Here is a 20,898-nt window from a genome sequence, read left to right on the forward strand (position 1 = left end):
TTCCTTCCCTCTCCAAAGTGGTAGCCACACAAATCAAATTACTTCCACACTAACAGAGTATCTCTAGAAGAGATTTCACTTCCACTACATTTGTGCCATTTATTTGTAGAATACTTAATTATATAAGGATTAAATATTTTTTATTTATTTATATTTCCACGTAAAATTAATTTTTGTTTTTATTCTAAATTTTAAATTTTGTGAATACTCATAGTAAAGAAATGATTGAAATGAAATTTTGTTGATCTTTTAAGTTACAAATGAATTTCTATTTTAAATATTGACGTTAGTAATGAATCAATATAAAATATATATTTTAATATCTCAATTCACGTTAAAATTTTGTTTTTTTATGTAAGAAAAATAATGGTAACAACACATAATAATTTTCTTATTACATGAGGACTAAAATTTGTTTAAAGATAAAAATCAATTTCACCTATTATAATAAAACACACTCATAAGTGGCTAATTTAAGTAATATTTCATATTAAAATATGGACACTTATGATGATTTATTATTAATTTACATATAAAATAATTTCTAATTTATAAATTTATACCTTTTACATTTTGTATGAGTTTTATTTGAATAAGAACATTTTATTCCAAAATTTGGTGATAATTGCATATATGTATGGAGATTGAAGATTTGGAGTAAAGGAGAATAATTTAAGCTAAAAAAAGAAAGTTGGAAGGTCCCAAAATAAAAAAAAGATGCAAAGAAATATTGAACATTTTTTCATGTTTTATCACTTAGCTCGTTAGCGCGAGGAAGTGACCTAGCTAAAGGCTTAATCCTATGGGCTAAGTGATAAAACATAAAAAAACGCACAATCTTTCTCTGCATCTTTTTCCATTTTTATACATTTCAACTTTCTCTTTTTAACTCAAATTATTTTTCTTTACTCCAAGTCTTCAGTTTCCATACAAATATGGAATTAACACCAAATTTTGCAATAAAATAATCTTATTAAAATAAAGCTCATAAAAAATATAAAAAACCATAAATTCATAAATGATCACCCAACTTTTTCAACTATTTTTCATTAAGAATAGGATTTTAGCTTAGACAAAATGTGGAGTACTAAGTTTTGGGTGAAAAGAAATCATATAACATAAATATTCATATAATTAAGTAAAACTATTTATTGTTAAATGTTAACTACTACTTAATGAATCTAAATTATTACAAAAACTTTATTCAAATTATTACTCTAAAAAATATATTCAAATAATAGTTAATGATCTATAAATTAATTGTTAGAAGAAAATCGCAAATCATGCCATAACTATGAGTAAAATAATCAAATATAAATAAATAAAATTAAACATATGATAAAATACAATGGAGGTTGTACTTATCTCTTGGTTTCACTTCTAAAAATTATTATAAATAACGTTGTAACAAGCATTCTCATCATCTCACAAGTTTTGGATTTCTTCTCTTAACAAATAAGCTAAGCAAAGTGCAACCCTTGATTTAGAGAACAAGGATATGTTTTTGCACTTTAGCAAAATCTGTTTTAAACTATTGTTGATTCCTCCAACTTGAGTTCAATTTTTTTTCATCAAAATCTTAAATCTGGTTGTTGTTGAATGTTAGTGTTAAGCTTATTTGAATGGTAGATGCTGAATCAACCTTTTGCTGTTTTGTAGTAGCTTTACGTAAACATATGCCCCTGTTTGAGAATATATGGACTCATCATTCACGTTTCGTAACAAACATTAATGCACACTTAATCTCATTTATATAAATATAAATTTTAAGCATAACTTTATCATATAGTAAGACAAAATTATGTATTATTCATACAAATAACTTCATTTAAAATAGTTGAATGTTGATTTTGGTTTCCTTAGTTCATTTTATTTGTATTTAGTCTACCTAACACTATAAATTATTACTTGGGATTAATAATATTTCATGATATTAATTTACTACTTATCTGTTAAATAAAAACTTCAATCATGTTAATGCTCATGTCAATTTTTTATAAGTTTTACTTCGATGGATAGTTCTTATAAGCATAAACGCACTTACACTTTTTTTTTGCTAAGCATTGTTCTTGTAGAAGCAGCATTGCTAAAATTTTAGAAATTCTTGTTGTCGTCTATATCAGTTTCAATGGTATATTATTGCATAGTTAAAAGTATTTTGGAAAATTTCCAAATATATGTTTTTTTTTTTAGAAAGTTAATTTTTGCGACCATGATAATGATATTTATATATATATATATATATATATATATATATATATATATATATTATGTTTAGATAGTGACAATATTATATGAAGTGGATGAAACTTAATTAATTGTTGAAATTTTGATTTTAATATTATTTTTTCATTCATAAAATTTGAATTTAACACTTTTTGTGCGGAGGATTGAGTATAAAACTTCTTCTTAAATCAATTGGAAGCAAAAGTTTAAATTAAATTATCTTTATGAGTTTTCTGCAAAGAAACGATTAGCAATTAAATATTTAATGCATTCCTTATTATCCCCAATTAACATTTATTAAAATCATGATTTGCATTTTTTTTTCAAAATAATAAAGAATGTATGAAAATAATATATATATATATATAAATAAATAAATGATAAAAAAGTGTACGTATTTGCTTGTTAGTATGTGATTTGCGTAAAGGAGGAGGAACCGTCCACGACCCAAGGGCAGTCATAGTGACCCAATCAGAAGCGGACACGTCTCCTAGAACTTTTGATATTGTCGGTCACTACTTTTATAAAGTATCACCGTCATACACGTCACCTTTTTCCCACAACCACTCTCACTTCTTTTCTTTCAATTCCCATTCTGATAATCATTTTCCTTAATTTCAACCATTTTAAAGCTCTTCCAATTTCAAATATATTTTCACAAAAAAATAATATATTCTGCCATTTTAAACTCTCTTCTAATTTCCTTAAATTATTAATTTTTTAACTTGGCAGATTAAAACTAAGCAATTTAGATTATGGACCAAATTTGTTTAATGTTAAATACATGAACAAAAGATGAGTAATTAAAACTATGGACCACAATTCCTTTCACTGTAAGCTAATGTATTGATTGGATTAAATGAGAGTGTAAAATCAAAAGAAAAATAAATAAAAAGTGTTAAAATTATTGATTATTAATTTATATTTGATTAATCTTAAATGTTAGTTATTAATTCTGATTTTATTATTTTTAAATTATTTATTATTATTATATTAATAATAAATTTATAAGAATGTTCCCTATTTTATAATTTTTATTTTTTATTGTAATTTTATTATATATATTATTAAAGTAAATCAAAATGAATAATTTTCATTGTAATTTTATTATATATATTATTAAAGTAAATCAAAATGAATATATCAATTTTATATTTTTTCAAATTTTTACAATTACATTCCATCAGTTTCTACCTTTTTTTCTGTTATTTCTTTTAATTAATTTTTGCAAAAATAAATAAAAAATTTATAGTAGATATAATTAAAGGGACAAAAAAATTAAATTTAAAAGTGAAAGAAGTATATATTTTTTATAAATATAAATAAAGGTTCACACTGTTAAAAAATTCATAAAAAAACAAATTTTCATATTTTCCAATATGCAAAATAAATCATTAGCTATAAACACACTGTAAGTTTCTGGATTTTTTTCTTTATATTTTGGATACTAAAAAAGGTTAAATATTCTATTAATATATTTTTTAAATCACATTAATCAGTAATTTTCATTATCTGCTTTATTGCATTTATAAAATAGTGTATTTTAGTTAAAAACATTTACGAGAAAAAAATTATTCTATTTTAGAATGAATATTATTAATTATTTTGTGAAATGTATATGTTACCTTAATTAACAGGTAAAGTAAGATACAGAAAATAACTGTTTTTATAAAGTCAGACTAAGTACAAAACATAAAGTTTACTTAAATTTTTTTATTAAAATTATTTATTTTTTACTTAAACAATCGGTATTGCCAATAATATCAACATTAACCATATGAGTTTTCAGAAAAAAAATTAATTTTAATTAAAAATTACTTTAATATTAAATTTAAATTTACTTTCTAACCCAATGCTACTGCAACATAGTAATAATTTTTTTTAATTTTTTTTTTAATCAATGTATTTTAGATTCTTAGTAAACTCTGATTGTATCTTAATTTTAATTTAATTGAGGATTAGGGAAAACAAATAACAATAGTGACTTTGAACAGAAAACGCCGTCAATTCCAACGGTTTCCCTCTATCTATTAGTCGTGCCAGATTCAAATGTGTACCGAACCTGTGGTTTGGCACCGAACCTCGTTATGCACAACACTATAAAAAGGACACCAAGCGCCTCGCACGTTACTTGTCCAAAGCACGAGCCTAAAGAAAAAAGCTTTCAATCCCTGTAAGAGCGGTTCCGCTTTCGAAGATTTAGGGTTTTTCTAACACAATGGTGGAGGAATCGGAGCACACGCCGGCGCCGGCGACTGGGGAATCGTTGCTAGACAAGATCGCTGACAAGCTCCACGGCCACGACTCTTCCTCTTCTTCTGATTCCGATTCCGAGAAAAAGGAATCTTCCTCGATCAAGGACAAGGTTTTCCGCCTCTTCGGGAGGGAGAAACCCGTTCACTCTGTCCTAGGCGGCGGAAAGCGTATGAATCTCTCTCTCTAGCATTTTTTTATTTCTCTTAATTGGCACTGTTTAGTTGTGGTTTCGTTAGATCTGTGATGTGAAGTGATTTGTTGATCTATGTTGAGTAGATTTTGAATTATGCTACATTTTGTTAATTTGAAAGTGTTGGAAATAAATATCTAATCAATATTTATTTATTAGGAAGTGGAATTAAGGTGTTTGAATGCTACATTATTATTTGGAGGTGGAATTCGAGTTCTCTTAAGTGTGATGTTGAATTTTGAATATCTTTGTGTTCGATGTTCACTAATATTGAATTTAATGAATGTTTTTGTATATTTGTACAGAACAACATGTTGTATAGTCCTGCAATTGGGTTTTACGTTGTGATCATTTACCTGTTTAGTACTGTTGTTTGACTGCCGTCAAAAACTCGTATAGATCGAAGATATCTTTGAGATGAGCAACTTGTGGAAGACTTGATTTTTTGGTGATCTATTGTTTACTTTTTCGTGTGTCATCCAGTTTTTTCAAAATATTAAAAATAATTTAAATTTTATTGAATTAGAAAAAAATTAGTCACTTTGTGTTTTTTTAAAACCATAAAATAATGGCTAAATTATTACAATAAAAAACTAAATTATTTGATGAGATTCATTTTTTATAATCCGTAACCAATTGTTTTAACATTCAATTGCAGCTGCTGATGTGCTGTTGTGGAGGAACAAAAAGATATCTGCTAGTGTACTCTCTGTAGCCACAGCTGTTTGGATCTTTTTTGAGTTGCTTGAATATCATCTGCTTACTCTAGTTGGTCACATTTTGATTCTGTTGCTTGCGGTTTTGTTTTTGTGGTCCAATGCCCATACCTTTATTCACAAGTAAGAATTCGGAAGTTGTTAATCTATTATTGAACCAAGTCATCCTGTGCAGTGCTTATCATTTATTTCTAATTTCTTTTTAATGTAATATCAAATAATGTTGTTGCAGGGCTCCACCTCGCATCCCAGTTGTTCATCTTCCTGAAGAGCCTTTTCTTCAATTTGCATCTGCATTGACAATTGAAATTAACCGCGGATTTGCTGCCTTGCATGCTATCGGTTCTGGAAGAGATTTGAAGACATTCCTTGTTGTATGAACTATTCTTTTCTAACGTGTAATTATTATGAATTATGGGATTTTAACATGGGTTCAATACAAAAAAAATCATGTACTATGATTCTTAATTTAGTGTTAGTTTTAGTTTGAATAACTGGCATTCTGTTGTTTATGTTATAATAGGTTATTGTTGGCACATGGATTCTATCTATTGTGGGGAGCTGGGTCAATTTCATGACCTTGTTCTACATTGGTAAGAATATCTTATTCTTGCTTTATATTTTGTTTTAAGTATGAAAATGACTTATGGAATTTCACTGATTTTCTTCTTGATCTTTGTCTGCTGCAGTTTTTGTTTTGTTGCATACGGTTCCAGTCTTGTATGATAAGTATGAGGACAAGATAGACCCTCTGGCAGAGAAGGCATTGATCGAGTTCAAAAAGCAGTATGCTGTGTTTGACGAGAAGGTGTTGAGTAAGATCCCGAAGGGTCCATTGAAATACAAGAAGTTAGCTTAGTGTTTAAGTATATTTGGTACTCTAAAAGACGAAAAGAGGGCTCCTCTTGAGTCTTTTTTAATTTAAGAGCCCCGTTTCTTTGAAACCATATACCAAGCCTTGTTTTTGGACTTACTTTTGGCGGGTGTGGTATTCAGATCATGTAGCTTTTTTCAGTTTTGCTACAAGCATGTCGATTTTGCTGATTACAACGTTTGTTGGACCATGTAGTCGTTCAATCAGTAATCATTATTGTGATAAAAAATTATTTATGTTAGTTGTCAACATTTTTCTTTGATAAAGATTTCTCGTGTTTGGGGTTTCTGTTTCATGATTCAATATTTTACACTTTTTTTATTAGTTAGAACTAGGACTAGCTTACATAAAAGCTTAGAGAATATCTCTATTTCTACAAATAGCTTATTTATAAAATGTTAATTTTATTGTTTTTTCTTAAGAGTAAACTTTGTGGAGAAGTTGGATAGTGAGATTCATGTTATTTTAATTTGAATAAAAACTTCTTCCGTTTGTCTATGATATTTCTTTGATACATTATTGCAGTCTGAAAAGTATACAGTCAAATAGTCTGAAGTCTACATTACTACGAGGAATGAGTATTTGTTGTTATATATATGATAATGTAAAAATTGTTATATTATTATGAATTAGCAAATCGCCATTCATTTTATTTTTATATTGACTAACTTATAGAAAATCAACGATCATGTTTATTTAGTTGACAGTGTACAGGTGTTTAGAATCCTAATTTGTAGAAATAACACAATAATATTTATTTTTAGGAAGTCAAGATTTAATAAAAATGGGTGTAAATTTTCAAATGTCTAATTTACGAGTTAATTTGTACTGAAAAGAAATATATATATATATATAATTGGAACTTCAAATAAAATAACAATTTAGTACTTGATACTGTTGATTTGAAATACATAAATAATAATATTTTTTTCTATATAAATGACAAATTTGCAATTATGAATTAAAAGAAAAGGACATGTTAATATATGTGCATTTATTAAAATATAAATATTGATGTAATTTATTTGCTAGAAATTTAAAATATTGTAAATAACCTTTTAGTGCTGTAAACATTAATTAATTTAAAATTATTTTTTAAAAATAAAACTGCACTCATTTTAGAACAGTGTATTTTGTCCTAGAACAGAGATAGTATTATTTATGTGAATTTTACAATTTTATTTAATAAAATTATGAATATAAAAATATTATGAATTATTTTCAAATTTTGTATCATTTTAATAAAATAAATTAGCAAACATATTAACATAATTTTAAAGTTATATATAATTTAGCAATGATTTCAAGCAATACGATTATATTGTATTGTATTTTATAAATTGGTATAGAAAATGAATTGGCTATATTATATCATGCAGAATAAATAAGTTATAAGTAGTTTGTGTCTTTTAATCAGTAATTCAGGATTTAAATTTCTGATTTTGGTTTGAATATGAAATAAAGTAGTTTATTTTAAGTGAACGGTGCGTTTCTTGCGTTTCTTTATTTTTATAGCGAGAACACAAGTACTTCTATTATTGTCCCCTTCCACCCATAACAACCTTTAAGCGAACAACTTACTCACAGTTTCTTTTTTTAGTTTTTCTTTTCTCTTTGAAAAATACTTCTATATATGTGACAAGTGAGAAAATTCAACATTTCTAACAATTAAAACTTAAATGTAAAAACGTTAACAGAGTGGTATATTTAGATAAAGGAAAAAGCTTGCAAAAACCTTTACATCCTTTAAATTTAAAAAAAAATTGTAAACCTTTTAATTTTATAATACAGAGCAGCCAAATATTTAATTGCTCTTATTTTATTGTATTTGTTTTTAATTATTATTACAGATAACTTCATACACTTCTTTATAATTATATTTTAAGAGGTCTTTCTTTCAAGTAATTAAGGCAATAAATTATCTTCAGAAACCTATAATTTTCATAGTAGATAAACCATGTATAAATGGAAAATTACTATGAAATGCTGCATTAAATGTACGAAAAATCATTGGAATATATGATTTTGTGTACGATAAAAGTCAGTATAATAACTAAAATCTCATCAACTTTTAATTCTTTGGAATGCTTTGATGATAATCAAAATTGAAACTAATATCTACAGACTAGAGAAGTGAGTATAGCAGAAGAATGGAAAATTTAAGTGGCCATTTGAAACCATTCTCAATACAGCATATCCCGCTATTTAAGTGCCTTTTCCAACCACAGTAATTGATACGGTAACAATAATTTTCATGTAAACTTTAAGCTCACTATTTTCCTAACATAAAGTAATGTAATAACATCAGGATGAATCACAAAATAGAGAATACATTATTATAGGTGCGAACTGGTTCAAGTATAGAATTGTGTATTATATACATTAAAGAAATGGGAACGATATTACATGACATCTACATCTTCCAAAATTCCCAAATTATATAATTCAAATCAAACGAAGGCAATGAAAAGTAAAAATACTTAGAACTTAGAAGTTCCCCCGTACCCTCTTAATTGAAAAGGAGACACTCATTTTAAATGTAAAAGAATTAATTGAACAATATCGCATTCCTATAATTTAACAAACAATGATATGTACCTTTGTTTAATTGCGTACTCCAATGTATACTCAGTATCTTGGAAGCGGATTAGAGCTAGTAGTTTTAGCATCGGATGATGTAAGAGGAACTGTAGAGAACTCAGAATCAAAATGTTCAGAGCGCTGAAAATAAACACGAGGAGGAGGACTGACGTTTTGATTATTTGGACTAATTGGAAAAGCCGATGTTCTTCCGGCATCAAACTTCAGATTCGAAAAGGGTGGAGTAGCAGATATAGTATTTGGACTTTTATTGGAAAATGGTGGAGTGGCAGACATAGTATTTGGACTTTTATTGGAAAATGGTGGAGTGGCAGACATAGTATTTGGACTTTTATTGGAAGAATCTTCCGTGGCTTTACCTGGATTTCCTGATGATTCTCTCTTTTCTCTTTCTTCCGTTTCCTTGAGAAGAAAATCAACCCACAGATCTGCAAAAGACTGCACGAGAAAACATAATAGGACTAAAATTCAACACAATTTTCTAAAGCACAAGGTTGATTATACATGGTTCAGTCGGAAAAAATTCATTGGTTAATTTTATAAAGTACGCTACTAGATATTACTCCATATTGCATAGAATCACGTAAATCTATTTCCTCATCAGTGGTTATCTGTTCTATTGAAAAACAGCCAAATATACCATTGGAGAAGATATACGAGATAAGAAGAAATCACCTGGCTATCAGATCCCGCATTAGCTGCTGATTCAGTCGAATTTCCCAGGATGCCTCCAACTAGGCGGCCAGGCAGCCCTAGAACTCCTCGAACGACACCTTTACCGGCACCTTGTTGAGCACCACCAATCCTTTGCTTATCCTCATCAGAGAATCCTAGCATACGAACCATAAGATCCAAAACCTGTTCCCAATGTATCAAACAGTAAGCACAAGACATCCCACAAATCAGATAAATTAACTCAGCCAACAACAGCAGTACACATTACGAAGAGCAAACATAAGCTGCAAGTAAAACAAATGCATGTGAAGAATATAATTGCATACCCTTTCCCTTTCACACTCGGGTTAAAACACGAACCAATGTTGCATTCATTCATGTGTCTAATAATTTTTCTCACAGACCAACTCGTGGATTTACTGTGCGTGTTTGGTTTAGTTTATTCCAAGGGAAAAAGCTTTTTTCAACTGCTCTATCTATAACATAAGAAAAAGGTTATTATGTCTATGATTTCAGTTGAACCAAATCATGGGACTTTTAAAATGCTAGCCATATAGGAGAAAATTGCTGTACTAAATCTAAGTACATGAATTTATGTCTCAGCCGCCCCCACTGGCATCCATACACATGCCACGTGAATTGTAACAATTTTGACATTGATAAAGGATATTATTGGGTTTCATTTTAGACCCAGTCCTGCACAATGCATTTAAAGCAACAAAAATTATAACATTTTCATACCTCTCTGCTGTGATTTCTCTGAAAATAAGTAACAAGTAATTTTATCACAATGCGCCTGCACCAATTTAATTTAGATTAGAATGAAAATTTACTATCTCACATAATAAAAAAAATTATCCCAAGTCTAAATTCAGAAAAAAAATCCTTACTTAGAAGATTATAATATTAACCTTATAAAGAAATAAAGAGAGTACACATAAAGAGAGAACACATGGTCAAGCAAATGTTGGAAGAAAAACATGCTAAGAACACAAACAGGCTAACCAACCTGTCAACAAGATAATCTGAATCTACTGACATTCTATTCAACTGTGTCAGACTCTGCTCAAGAACTTTCCTCAATTTTGCATTATCATCCTCAAGCTTGCTTACTCTACTTCTCCATTCAGTTTGCACCTTCTCAGATTGAGAAAGCTTGGCTAAAATTTCTTCTCTTTCATTCCTTGAAACTTCTGCTCCGTGATCGGCTTCCTGGTAACAACAGTAACCATTAAATCTACAGCTTTCTAAATCAGGAAAGCCAACAAGTTAATTTATTATCTTACAAGACAAAATATACTTGAGTAAATTTTGTAGGAACACTGGGAGATAAGATCAAATGCATAAATATTTTGAGTAATGAAATTTTTTCTTTATACTTTTTTGCATTCCAAATTTTTTCTAAGTTATTAGATTAACATTGTTTTTCGTAATAATGACTTCCGCAACACCCCTAAGGGATTAATTGTACCTAGTTCCTACATTGTACTCATGACATTTTGCTACACATGATGACAATAACATTGTAATTTGTATTAATCTAACAACTTAGATTATTAATTTGGAATAATTATTAATCATACAAAGAATTTGAAAACTAAAAAAATACTAAAAAATGGAAACATTTTTTCCCAAAAATAACTTCGTTACTTTCTATATCTTTCAGAAAATCAAATGATATATTAAAATAACTTGTGTATACAAAAATTTAAAAAGTGTATCTAAGAATTCTTAAGAATAAATGACACAAACTTAAGTCATACAATTATGAATTTAATCAGATTTTACACTTCGGGTTAAACTTGATAAGATTTATTGTCTATATTGATTTATTTTCCAATGAATTAATATTAAGTAATAGATCTCTTCTAAATATTTTGATTATATGTTTTCTAATGCTACTAATTGAAGTATTTACTAAATATTGTTTATTAAAAATTTAAAATATATGTGTATTGCTCACAGGTAACGACGTAATAGGGTATAAACTGAAACATATACCAGACTCAGCTACGCTGAGTTGGCAATGTAGTTAGGTTAGTTACAGTTCAAACTATGTAGTCTCTTATTTGCATCTAAATTATATAATCCGATTTTATATTCCCTCAATAGTTCTTTACAGTTTGTTTCTCAAAGTAGTTACAAGAGCACATTCAGGTATTTAGAGACAGAAAGAATCTTACTTTCAAAAGTTGAGAAAGCTTGGCTGTTTCTTCTCTTGCATGAGCCAACTCCCTTTCTAAATGCTCCTAAGGAATAAAAATATAGTGCATGAAAAGTAATTCATAACAGAAGACGCACTCATATTTCAAAAAATATTGACATAAAGATGTAAGAAGGAACTGTACCAAGAAAATAAAAGTGAGCTAGTGTTAACAACCCAACTAATGTCTGCAATTTATGAATAATAAAAGAAGATACAGTGATGTGTTTTGTACCTTGGCTTCAATTTCAGCATAGTACTGTCCTAGAGCTGTCTGTAGATTTAAAAGTTCAATATTTTTAGCATCTATAGTGCTCATACAGTTTGTAAGCTTCTTGTTCAGGTCATTAATGGCTTCTCTAGACTTGAGAATTTCACTATTGTTTGCCATTTTCAGTTCCTCTTGACTTGCAAGTGCTTGCTTCAGAGTTCTCTCAAGATGTGATACTTGAGCTCTTAAATAAGTATTGCTATCACGTAGCTCTTCGATGATTTTGCTGTCCTCGTCCATTTTATCCGATTCCTCAGATGCCTAGATAAATCAGTAAGGAAAACAAATGGATATAGTAAATCTATCCAGGAAAAATGCAAGTTTAGTAGATAGCGAAATAGATAAAACTCAAAAAGTCAGCCAAAATTAAAACACAAATAGTAGGTCAACAAATCAAACTAAAGTACACAATGAAAGCAACTAATCTTGACCAAAGCTCATTCTAATAGGAAAATGTAGTCAAACAAAGTATCATTGCAAATGCATATGTTTGCATGGTTTAGTTGTCTTTAGGACCACTTAAAATATGCTTCATACTGCATATTATTACTGAAAAGAAAAATGTTGAAAGATCAATCAGACATCACCAATTAACATGGGCCCAATGCAATATGGATACAACAAATGTGTCTCAATCTAGCTGTATGCTGAAGAACCACCATACTCTTCTTAAGTTCCCCATAAAAAAGAGTGAAGAGGAGCAATTGGGAGAATTGAATGATTAACTTCATAGATTGCATAAGAAAAGAAGATTGAGTGATTTGTGCAACATTTCCAGTAAGGCAACCAAGGGGAGTCACGAGGCAAAGTTGACATGTATGGCTATAAGATAGGAGTTGAGCAGAACATAGATGCAGGAAAAGTAGAGGGCAGTGATGGAGAATGCCAAGTCTCTCTCAACACAGTGGAGTCATTATTTGTCTCTTGAATGCCATGCTTATTAGTCATTGGTTCCACTATTGAAAATAAAGATGAAGAAAGAGAATAAAGTAAAAAAGAACAAAACCTTTTCCAGTAAATGTTGTTTGAGACGGTTCAATTCTTGTACTGCTCTGTCCCTGTCTCGCTGTGCTTCATTCAAATCTTTGCTTAACTTGTGTAATGATCTTTCCATTTCTTCCTTTTCTGGAAAACTTTTGGAGTGATCTGGCATCTATTACCAAAAACCAATTGCCCAATCCCCAAAAGGAAAAGAAAACGATTATTAGTAAGGATCTGGAGGCATAACATGTAAAGTGCATATTGCTAAGAAGTTTTGGCTCACATCACTGACACTGCTTGAATCTTTTTCCTGAGTATGTGAAGCATCACGCATCATTTTATCTGTGAAAGACTTCCTGCTATTTTCAAGAGCAGCCTCAATTTCACTTTTTTCCATCTAATAACAAGGGGAATAGGATCATATTAGTGTGTTTCAGAAGCCAAATAATACAAAATCACCATTATCAATTTTTGAGCAAAAAAACAATAGTAACCTATAATGAGGCAAATACGGTAAAGCATAAATATACAAACCTTAAGAGTGGTGTTTTCCTGCTCTAAAGTTTTGATAAGTATTTTTAAGCTATCCACAGCCTCCCCTGCTCCATTTTCCCGTTTGGTAAACTCAAATTGTAGATCCTTTATTTCTGATACTTTTTCATTCAACTCATTGTGTATTTTGTTAAGCTCCATTGATTTCTTCAAAGCAATAACATATTACGAGTTAGATAACCAAGAGCTTTATAACCCAGCCCATAACGATGCAAAAGTTTATCAATGATTCAACAAAAGAAATAATAAAAAGAAGATTTTAATAAATGCTAAAAGCTATCTTGTTTTGGTTGCCAATTTATTTTCTATTCAAAGAGAACGACAGAAAATTTCAATTTGGATTGATATCTGAATTAATAACAGCAAGGCCATTTTTTCTCTATCTTTTGTGGTAGAAAGAAGATTTATTTATGCATTTGATCCTTCTATTGGTAGTTTGATACTAAATTTAAATTTGTGTCCATTGAAAGCTATTTAAATACTGGGATTTCTTTTAAAACATGTATAGACTAGCAGGGAGTTCATTGGATCTTTTAACAGTATAAGAATAAAGGCCCAATTTGCAAAAGTATTTCTAAAAGGCTGAAAAACATTATTGAGGTGCTTTTAATTTTTAGTTCTCTAACTTCACAGCATGTCTCGTCAGTGAAAGGACAAAATTGATGGCAACAAAACAATGATAAAAGTATCAATCAGAAAAGGTGTCCAAAATATACAATAATGAAATGTAACATTCATTTCATGCATACATCATTTGCTTCATCCCCCATAGCTGTTGTCAAGTTCAAAACTAATTATATAATATTGAACACAATCAGGTTGTTATCCCAACAAACTTCTGACATAGATGGTTCTCTCTTAAATGTGACCAGGGAAATACGTTGCAGCCAAGATCATGAAAATTTATATATCTACCTAATATAACTCACTTTGTCTCTTTCCAGCTTTAACATTTTAAGCTCCTCTTCAAAAGACTGGCTTAATCTCTGTTCCTCTGACATTAAAGAAAGAATAAGAATGTTAGGAATTTACCCCACTTATATTTATATGCCAAGATACAGTAAGACATACCAAAAGCATAACAAGAATACCTTGGAATTTTAGCTGAATCTTTGCCAATTGATCACGTTCTTGCTCTAGTTGTAACTTCAACCTCTGAATATCTGGGGAATGTTGTACAGCTACTGTGGTATTTCCATCAACCGCAAACTCCTAGAAGGCATTCATACATCTGTTGTCAAATTCACTCATCACTAAAAATAAAATACAAAGCTATCAAATATTATACATCAAAACTACCAGGAAAATATGGGTGTTTTCATTATAAAGACAGAAAAAACAAATTATAGGCTATGTCCATTGGAGGAAAAAAAATAAGTGCACTTCATGCCAAGGACACCTTGAAAATCAAAACAGACATATATGATCAAACAATAACTAACATACCAAAATCCAATATAGACAAGGAATATTATAACAAACAACAACTAATAGTCAATCTCCTTATGAAGGTGTACTATATAAGAATAACCCGAAATTAAACATATCATTACCTTAGAATTTCCTTGTAAATTTGAATGTTCGAAATCCATCTCACTTTGAATAGCATCAGATTTTAAAGTAGACACAGTTCCATTGCTTATAGCATTGCGACTTTTACGTTGCACGTTGAACTTGTTCTGTCGATTGGGTGATTGATCACTACTTCCCTGCACAAAAAGTAGTCAACATGAATCCTTTAGTTGTCTATCAAGACCAAAGACATGTAACCAAATGCTATTAGCTACATTGCAACATAATGCATGGTATTCCCATACTTAGGAAGGAACAAATCACATATCACAAGCTTAATGACACCATCTGGAACACTAGATAGGTTGACGAGTCCCACCAACCCACATTACATAACCTAAAACAAGAAAAGTATAAAATTAAGGAAAATTCGTATTCTTCCAAATGAATGACAAGGTATTTTTTCCAAATTACTCATTACTTGCATTGATCTAATCCTATATGTTGACAAATAATAGCATATTTTTATTTTCATTAGTCCTGTTCCAAAAGCATTTTCATTCATACTAAAAGATGCATCCTTCTCCAAAAGTAAGTTTAACACATAAAAATACTCTTTGAGTGGCTATCAAAAAATGCACCGATTCATATAAAACAGATTAAAAAATACAGTGAAAACCCATAACTACAAAAGAGCATTCTAATACCTTGTTTTCTATATTTAAAGAAAAAAGAAAAAAATTACCCTAAGCAAATCCTATCTCATTTTTATAAGGGTAAATAATCTCTTGATGAAAACTCAAACTTTAAACTGAGGCACAAAAGATAAAAAAAATAAAATAAAACGGAGTCATTTTCCCACCTTTCCCTAACAAAATATGCAGTAAACAACCAAAGAAAAAATAAATGCAAGGTTTTTAGGTAAGCTTGGTCTCCATTAAATAATAAGCAAAAGACCTTATCTCAAAGCAGCCAATTATCTCAAATATAAAATTAAGGTTGGTGAGTGGAAAACTATGAAACAAACAAAATCAACCTTTTATGGGGACATGAGCATTTTTCATATGGTTATGGCATATACCCGGCTGCCCACTCATAATTCTATTACAAATAGTCATTAAACCGAGAAGTATGTTCAGAATAGGATTGCAGTATTTTCATAGGCTTATTTAGATTCAAGGCCCAAAAACCAAAACTTAATCACAACTGCAATATGAGAATGCAAATGGCACTGCCAGTCAAACATCCTCATTGCTAATTAAATTTCACAAGAACAAATACCAAAAACCAAATTTAATGAAGGACCTCCAGAACAAGTTGACATACCTTGACTGTATAAGTTCCATTTGTAGATACTCCAGAACCTTCAATTCTGGAGACACGCAGAGCTGCTTTTGTAGCCTCCAAATTCTGCTTTAGTGAGCCATTATCTTTATTTAATTTAACAATGTGATCCTGAAAGGGAAATCATGGGGATGGTTAATTTTATCAAAAGCAACAGGTGCAAACAATGAATTAATGGTTAAGGTAAATTGATAGGTGATTATATTGATTAAACTTTTATGCGAGATGCCATGTAATGCATTAAAATTCTATTATGTATTCAAGAAAATTAGAAAGTCCTCTTCTTTTGGGGAAAGGGGGAAAGGATCAAATCTTTACTATAAAAGGCAGAAAATAGAGAATATATATATATTCGGGTTATGAATCAACTATTCCAAAAGCTTAAGCAATTCGATGAATAGACATGAATGATTTCATATATAGCACACCTTCTCACCTTTGATCTTGAGGCATGAAAATGCACAAGCCCGCCCAGGAAAAAAAATTAACTTTTGCATACAATAATAGGGCAACAAGGATTGAACTCCAGATCACATGGTTATAGAGGATCTAATACTATGTCATAAACCAACTATCTAAAAATCTATGAAGCCCAGATACTCTAAAAATACAAAAATGTCAATGTCTGAAACATATCCAATACCAATACCAATATGTGTTTGATATGTCACATATCTACATCCTATTCAAAAAAGTATCCATAGATATGAGGCAAAACTTTATTGTTAGAAGGCATCCAATAGTATCTATTGCTCTAAAGGAGCATTTCTCTAATGGAAAGTAAGGGCTTGTTATCTATCTTCCTAACAACAACGTAATTATTCTATAGAGCCAAAACTCCTTTTGGATAGGACAATTGATGTTTTCAATGTCACTCTAACTTGGGTAGGGAAATTGTATATTTTTCCTGACATTTTCATAGTAAAAGAAATATGGGTGAGAGAAATATATGTAGCTATGCTTACTTGTCAGGACAGGACCAGAAGTATCTTTTTTGCAAAATGTAATCATTTATTGACTATTGATATATTTATATATTAATGAGAAGTTGGTAATATGAATGTTGCTTAAAAAATAGTATATTCATGTCAAATATATATAAATACAACAAAAATTGCTAATGTATCTTGACCATATCATGTGTTTAATTTTTAAAAATTCCCTGTATCCATATCATACCCATACCATATTATGTACCTAGGCCTCATAGCCCAAAAGTTCAATCTTTTGGGTGACAGCACATTAATCATTTTATATCCAATAACTTTAAAACACCCTAAGTTGTCTCCAAAACGTATAGAAGATACCCCAGTTAAACAGAATAAACCAATCAATTAACAGAAAAGTTTATGTAGTAAAAAATGGCTCAACAGAGTCTGAGTGCACAGTTCAAGTGAACTAATGAAAACAAAAAATCTACAGATTAAATGTACATTAATTACATATATTCCACAAAGTAATGATCGTACCTCTTTTTCTTTTAACAGAGCTGCATAATTAACTGATAATGCTTTAATTTCTGCCTCAGATGCTTGAAGTTTCTTGATTTCAGCTTTGTACTGTTCTATCTACAAATAGTACAGCAAATATTGAAATTACATCTTTTCCTTTTGGGTTATAAAAATGACATCTTATTTGACCATCCACTTCTAAAGTAAGGGGATTCAAGGGAGCAAAAGAAGTTATACACATTTACATATTTAGACACTACAATTTCAAGCATAGATAACAAATTTTCACCAATTAAGCTACTAAATTTTGTGAAAGTAAGCATAACAATTAAATCTTAATCAGTAGATGTCAGTCTAACCACAAGCCGACTTTGATGACAAAATCCTGTTTTGATTGGATTCGGGTTTTCCCCACTTTTCTAATATCCAACACAACTTTGATGAAAAACCCGATTTGATTGACTTCAAGTTTCTCCACCTTACAGAAACAATGTTGGGTTCAGGTTCAAGGATATAAACACCTGCCCTGTCCCCCACCCTAGTCTTAGCAAGAGTGGGAGCGTCAAACCCATTCCTGACCTATTAATGCCTGTGTGAAATAATGGCAAGTTGACGATGTTATGGAGAGATATAAAAATCTCAGTAACTTCCTATAAGTTGGAAAAACAAAAATGGTATTTTTTTTCCGATTAAAAATATAGTAAAATAAGGAAATCTTTATATCTTTGAGGTACACGAAACTTGATAAACATGCATTATCTAAACTCAAGTTAGTTTAATAGTGCAGTTTTGTATTACCATTCAGCTGTCTACAAAATACATTTCCAAAAGGATACCCGTTGTTACTTATGTGGAAAATTAAATGCACGCTACTGCAATTTCAACGAAAATACAAACATGTTTATAGTAGCTTGGACATTAAGCAAGCCTATTTTTAAAACATTTGTTGACTGAATAGTCAAAATCAGTCCTTGAAAACACAGTGTCCATCATGTTAGATTATTTCTTAGAGGATGAAAATTATATTCGCAGTTCTTGAATGTGCCTTTAGTCATGAAATTTGTCAACATTCATAAAATGGTTTATTACTGAAGAAATTAATATCCAAGTACCCAAAGACTAATTTCCCTGATCAGGAACAAATATGGCCAATGATATGTATAGTCCTGAACCACCATGAGTACATGATTCCGACCACTATTGATGTGACATGCACTTGAATTTTTAAATTTCGGAGAAAGAATTAATTAAACTTGGCTACTATTTGCTAAGTGGAGATCAACTACGACAGTGGTAATCTTGAACTACATAATAATTACTCATATCAAACTTACATAATTTTATTTCTTTAATTTTTTCTATAAAATAACATGATATGGACAAAACTGGTATGCAGTTCTTTAGAGTACCACTGGTATGCAGTTCTTTAGAGGTTAACTATGTCGTTCTCAGATCAATTGCAATTTCGCATTGATAATCTTCGTAACAAAAGTTTGCCTTATAAAAGTTTATACAAATTATCTAGGTGAAACTTCACTTCCGAATAAAGAACAGCTCAAACATGTAAGAAAGTGCGTCTAATTTTTGTCTAAAACGAGAACCCAAACCTACTTCATTGCAGAACCAGATACATGCTTATTAAGTTCTCAAGCAGCTCAAAGATTCACAATCTTTCCTAGCTACATGTAATAGTTAAACTCTTTCTTCACTCAACAAGCAAAACAGAGGGAGTCATCAACGCAACTTTAAGAAACAGAGAAAAAGAATGACCTCAGAGAGAGAAGCAAGATCGATGCCGTTGGCGAGCGGCGACCTGGTCCCCGATTTGGAACTGGCGGAACCGAGCGAACTCCGGCGACCGGAGACGGCGGAGTTCTCGCCATTGGCAGGGATGCCGGTTCCGTACTCACGGAGAATTTCGTCGTCGTCGTCGTCATGAACATCGAGCGCGATCTTGTTGAGGTTTTCCTTGAAATTGGCAATGGTGCCCCACATGATTCAAAATCCCAAACGTTTCCCCCGAAAATTGCAGTTACGAATGAAAATGAACATATATAGATGCAACTGAATTTTATTTATTATTTATTTATGGATTTGGGGGAATTGAGAGAGACTGAATCTGTGAAAGTAGGCACCGCAATGTGCAATTGCTGGTAGATCTCAGAAGGGGGGAGAACAACTCCTAATTTTCATAACTTTTTTTTTCGTAGCAGACTTATTTATTGTAATATTTTGGAAATATAGTAAATTGGATAAAAAATTATTAATTTTTTTATCTATTAAAATTTTAAATAAAGTTTGATTCAATCAATACAAATTTAATCTAAGGATTTTTTTTTTGGATACATATTCGATCTATTAAAGAAATTAATATTTCTAACAATTTAAAATAATTATAATTTTCAATTTAAAAAGTTCTCAAAAATAAAATTTTGAAAACTTTTAAGCGATATTTAATTATAAAAATTGATTAAATTTATTTTGATTTATTAAATAAGAATTCATTAAAATTTAAATTGATAGTTTGATCTGATCTATTTTTTTATAATGAAGAATGGATATAATAGATTTCATGAGGAACAAAAGAATTATTTTGTCATATGTCATAAAAAAAGAATTTATTACTTCATTGCTGGTATACAAAAATTAAAATAATAAAAGAATTTGTCTAGAAGATCAACCAGTATGTGATTTAAATTGTTAAAAAAATATTACAAAGAAACTTTTTTTATCAAATTCTTTTGAATAAATTGTTTTCAATTCATTAAAATGTATTTGAAATCAAGAATTATAAAAGTCCGTACCCTATTTAGTGAATATTTTTCTTATTGTTGTCATTTTTTACGTATCTTATTTTATAAACCTCTTCTATTTTTAACACCCTTCAATTGCAAATTATATACTTATACTTATACGTATATCCTAAAATCATATAAATGTTTTACAACTTTAAATTGAATTTGCGATAAATATGAATTTATATATATAAAGAAAAAGTTTATTGTTGATTTATAGAGAACGTCACATTGTAAAACTACACTGACGT

The 20,898-nt window shown here is 29.8% G+C and overlaps 2 protein-coding genes across 3 annotated transcripts; one reads left to right on the forward strand and one right to left on the reverse strand.

Annotated features, from left to right (window-relative positions):
- The first annotated feature begins 4,240 nt into the window (after positions 1–4,240).
- On the forward strand, positions 4,241–6,528 carry LOC137818163 (reticulon-like protein B5). Its single transcript, XM_068621422.1, has 5 exons — positions 4,241–4,649; positions 5,331–5,511; positions 5,621–5,762; positions 5,912–5,981; positions 6,078–6,528. Exons 1-5 carry the CDS (start codon positions 4,445–4,447, stop codon positions 6,245–6,247), a joined length of 768 nt encoding a protein of 255 aa, XP_068477523.1. The 5' UTR covers positions 4,241–4,444; the 3' UTR covers positions 6,248–6,528.
- Positions 6,529–8,575: 2,047 nt separating this feature from the next.
- Positions 8,576–20,063, reverse strand: LOC137818527 (golgin candidate 3). 2 transcript variants are annotated; one of them, XM_068622002.2, is made up of 15 exons: positions 19,623–20,063; positions 17,871–17,969; positions 16,384–16,512; positions 15,099–15,254; positions 14,637–14,757; positions 14,475–14,539; positions 13,528–13,692; positions 13,286–13,390; positions 13,019–13,165; positions 11,977–12,273; positions 11,722–11,787; positions 10,548–10,750; positions 10,280–10,334; positions 9,539–9,721; positions 8,576–9,301 (listed from the first exon to the last, which is right to left on the reverse strand). In XM_068622002.2, exons 1-15 carry the CDS (start codon positions 19,845–19,847, stop codon positions 8,891–8,893), a joined length of 2,427 nt encoding a protein of 808 aa, XP_068478103.1. In that variant the 5' UTR covers positions 19,848–20,063; the 3' UTR covers positions 8,576–8,890. The 2 variants fall into 2 exon arrangements, with proteins under 2 accessions (XP_068478103.1, XP_068478102.1); XM_068622001.2 differs by having other exon boundaries at positions 13,277–13,390.
- Between the last annotated feature and the right edge of the window lie 835 nt (positions 20,064–20,898).

Source organism: Phaseolus vulgaris, chromosome 10 (assembly GCF_051622355.1).
Source record: "Phaseolus vulgaris cultivar YP4 chromosome 10, ASM5162235v1, whole genome shotgun sequence".
NCBI lineage: Eukaryota > Viridiplantae > Streptophyta > Magnoliopsida > Fabales > Fabaceae > Phaseolus > Phaseolus vulgaris.

What these genes read in the sequence shown, in the direction of transcription:
- LOC137818163 (XM_068621422.1), top strand. Translation starts at nt 4,445, where the DNA reads ATGGTGGAGGAATCGGAGCACACGCCGGCGCCGGCGACTGGGGAATCG. An exon ending in TGTCCTAGGCGGCGGAAAGC is followed by an intron (nt 4,650 to 5,330) that starts GTATGAATCTCT and finishes ATTCAATTGCAG; the next exon opens with CTGCTGATGTGCTGTTGTGG. An exon ending in ATTTGAAGACATTCCTTGTT is followed by an intron (nt 5,763 to 5,911) that starts GTATGAACTATT and finishes ATGTTATAATAG; the next exon opens with GTTATTGTTGGCACATGGAT.
- LOC137818527 (XM_068622001.2), bottom strand. Translation starts at nt 19,847, where the DNA reads ATGTGGGGCACCATTGCCAATTTCAAGGAAAACCTCAACAAGATCGCG. An exon ending in ATCTTGCTTCTCTCTCTGAG is followed by an intron (nt 17,970 to 19,622) that starts GTCATTCTTTTT and finishes TACTATTTGTAG; the next exon opens with ATAGAACAGTACAAAGCTGA. An exon ending in ATGCGGGATCTGATAGCCAG is followed by an intron (nt 9,302 to 9,538) that starts GTGATTTCTTCT and finishes TTTCTCGTGCAG; the next exon opens with TCTTTTGCAGATCTGTGGGT.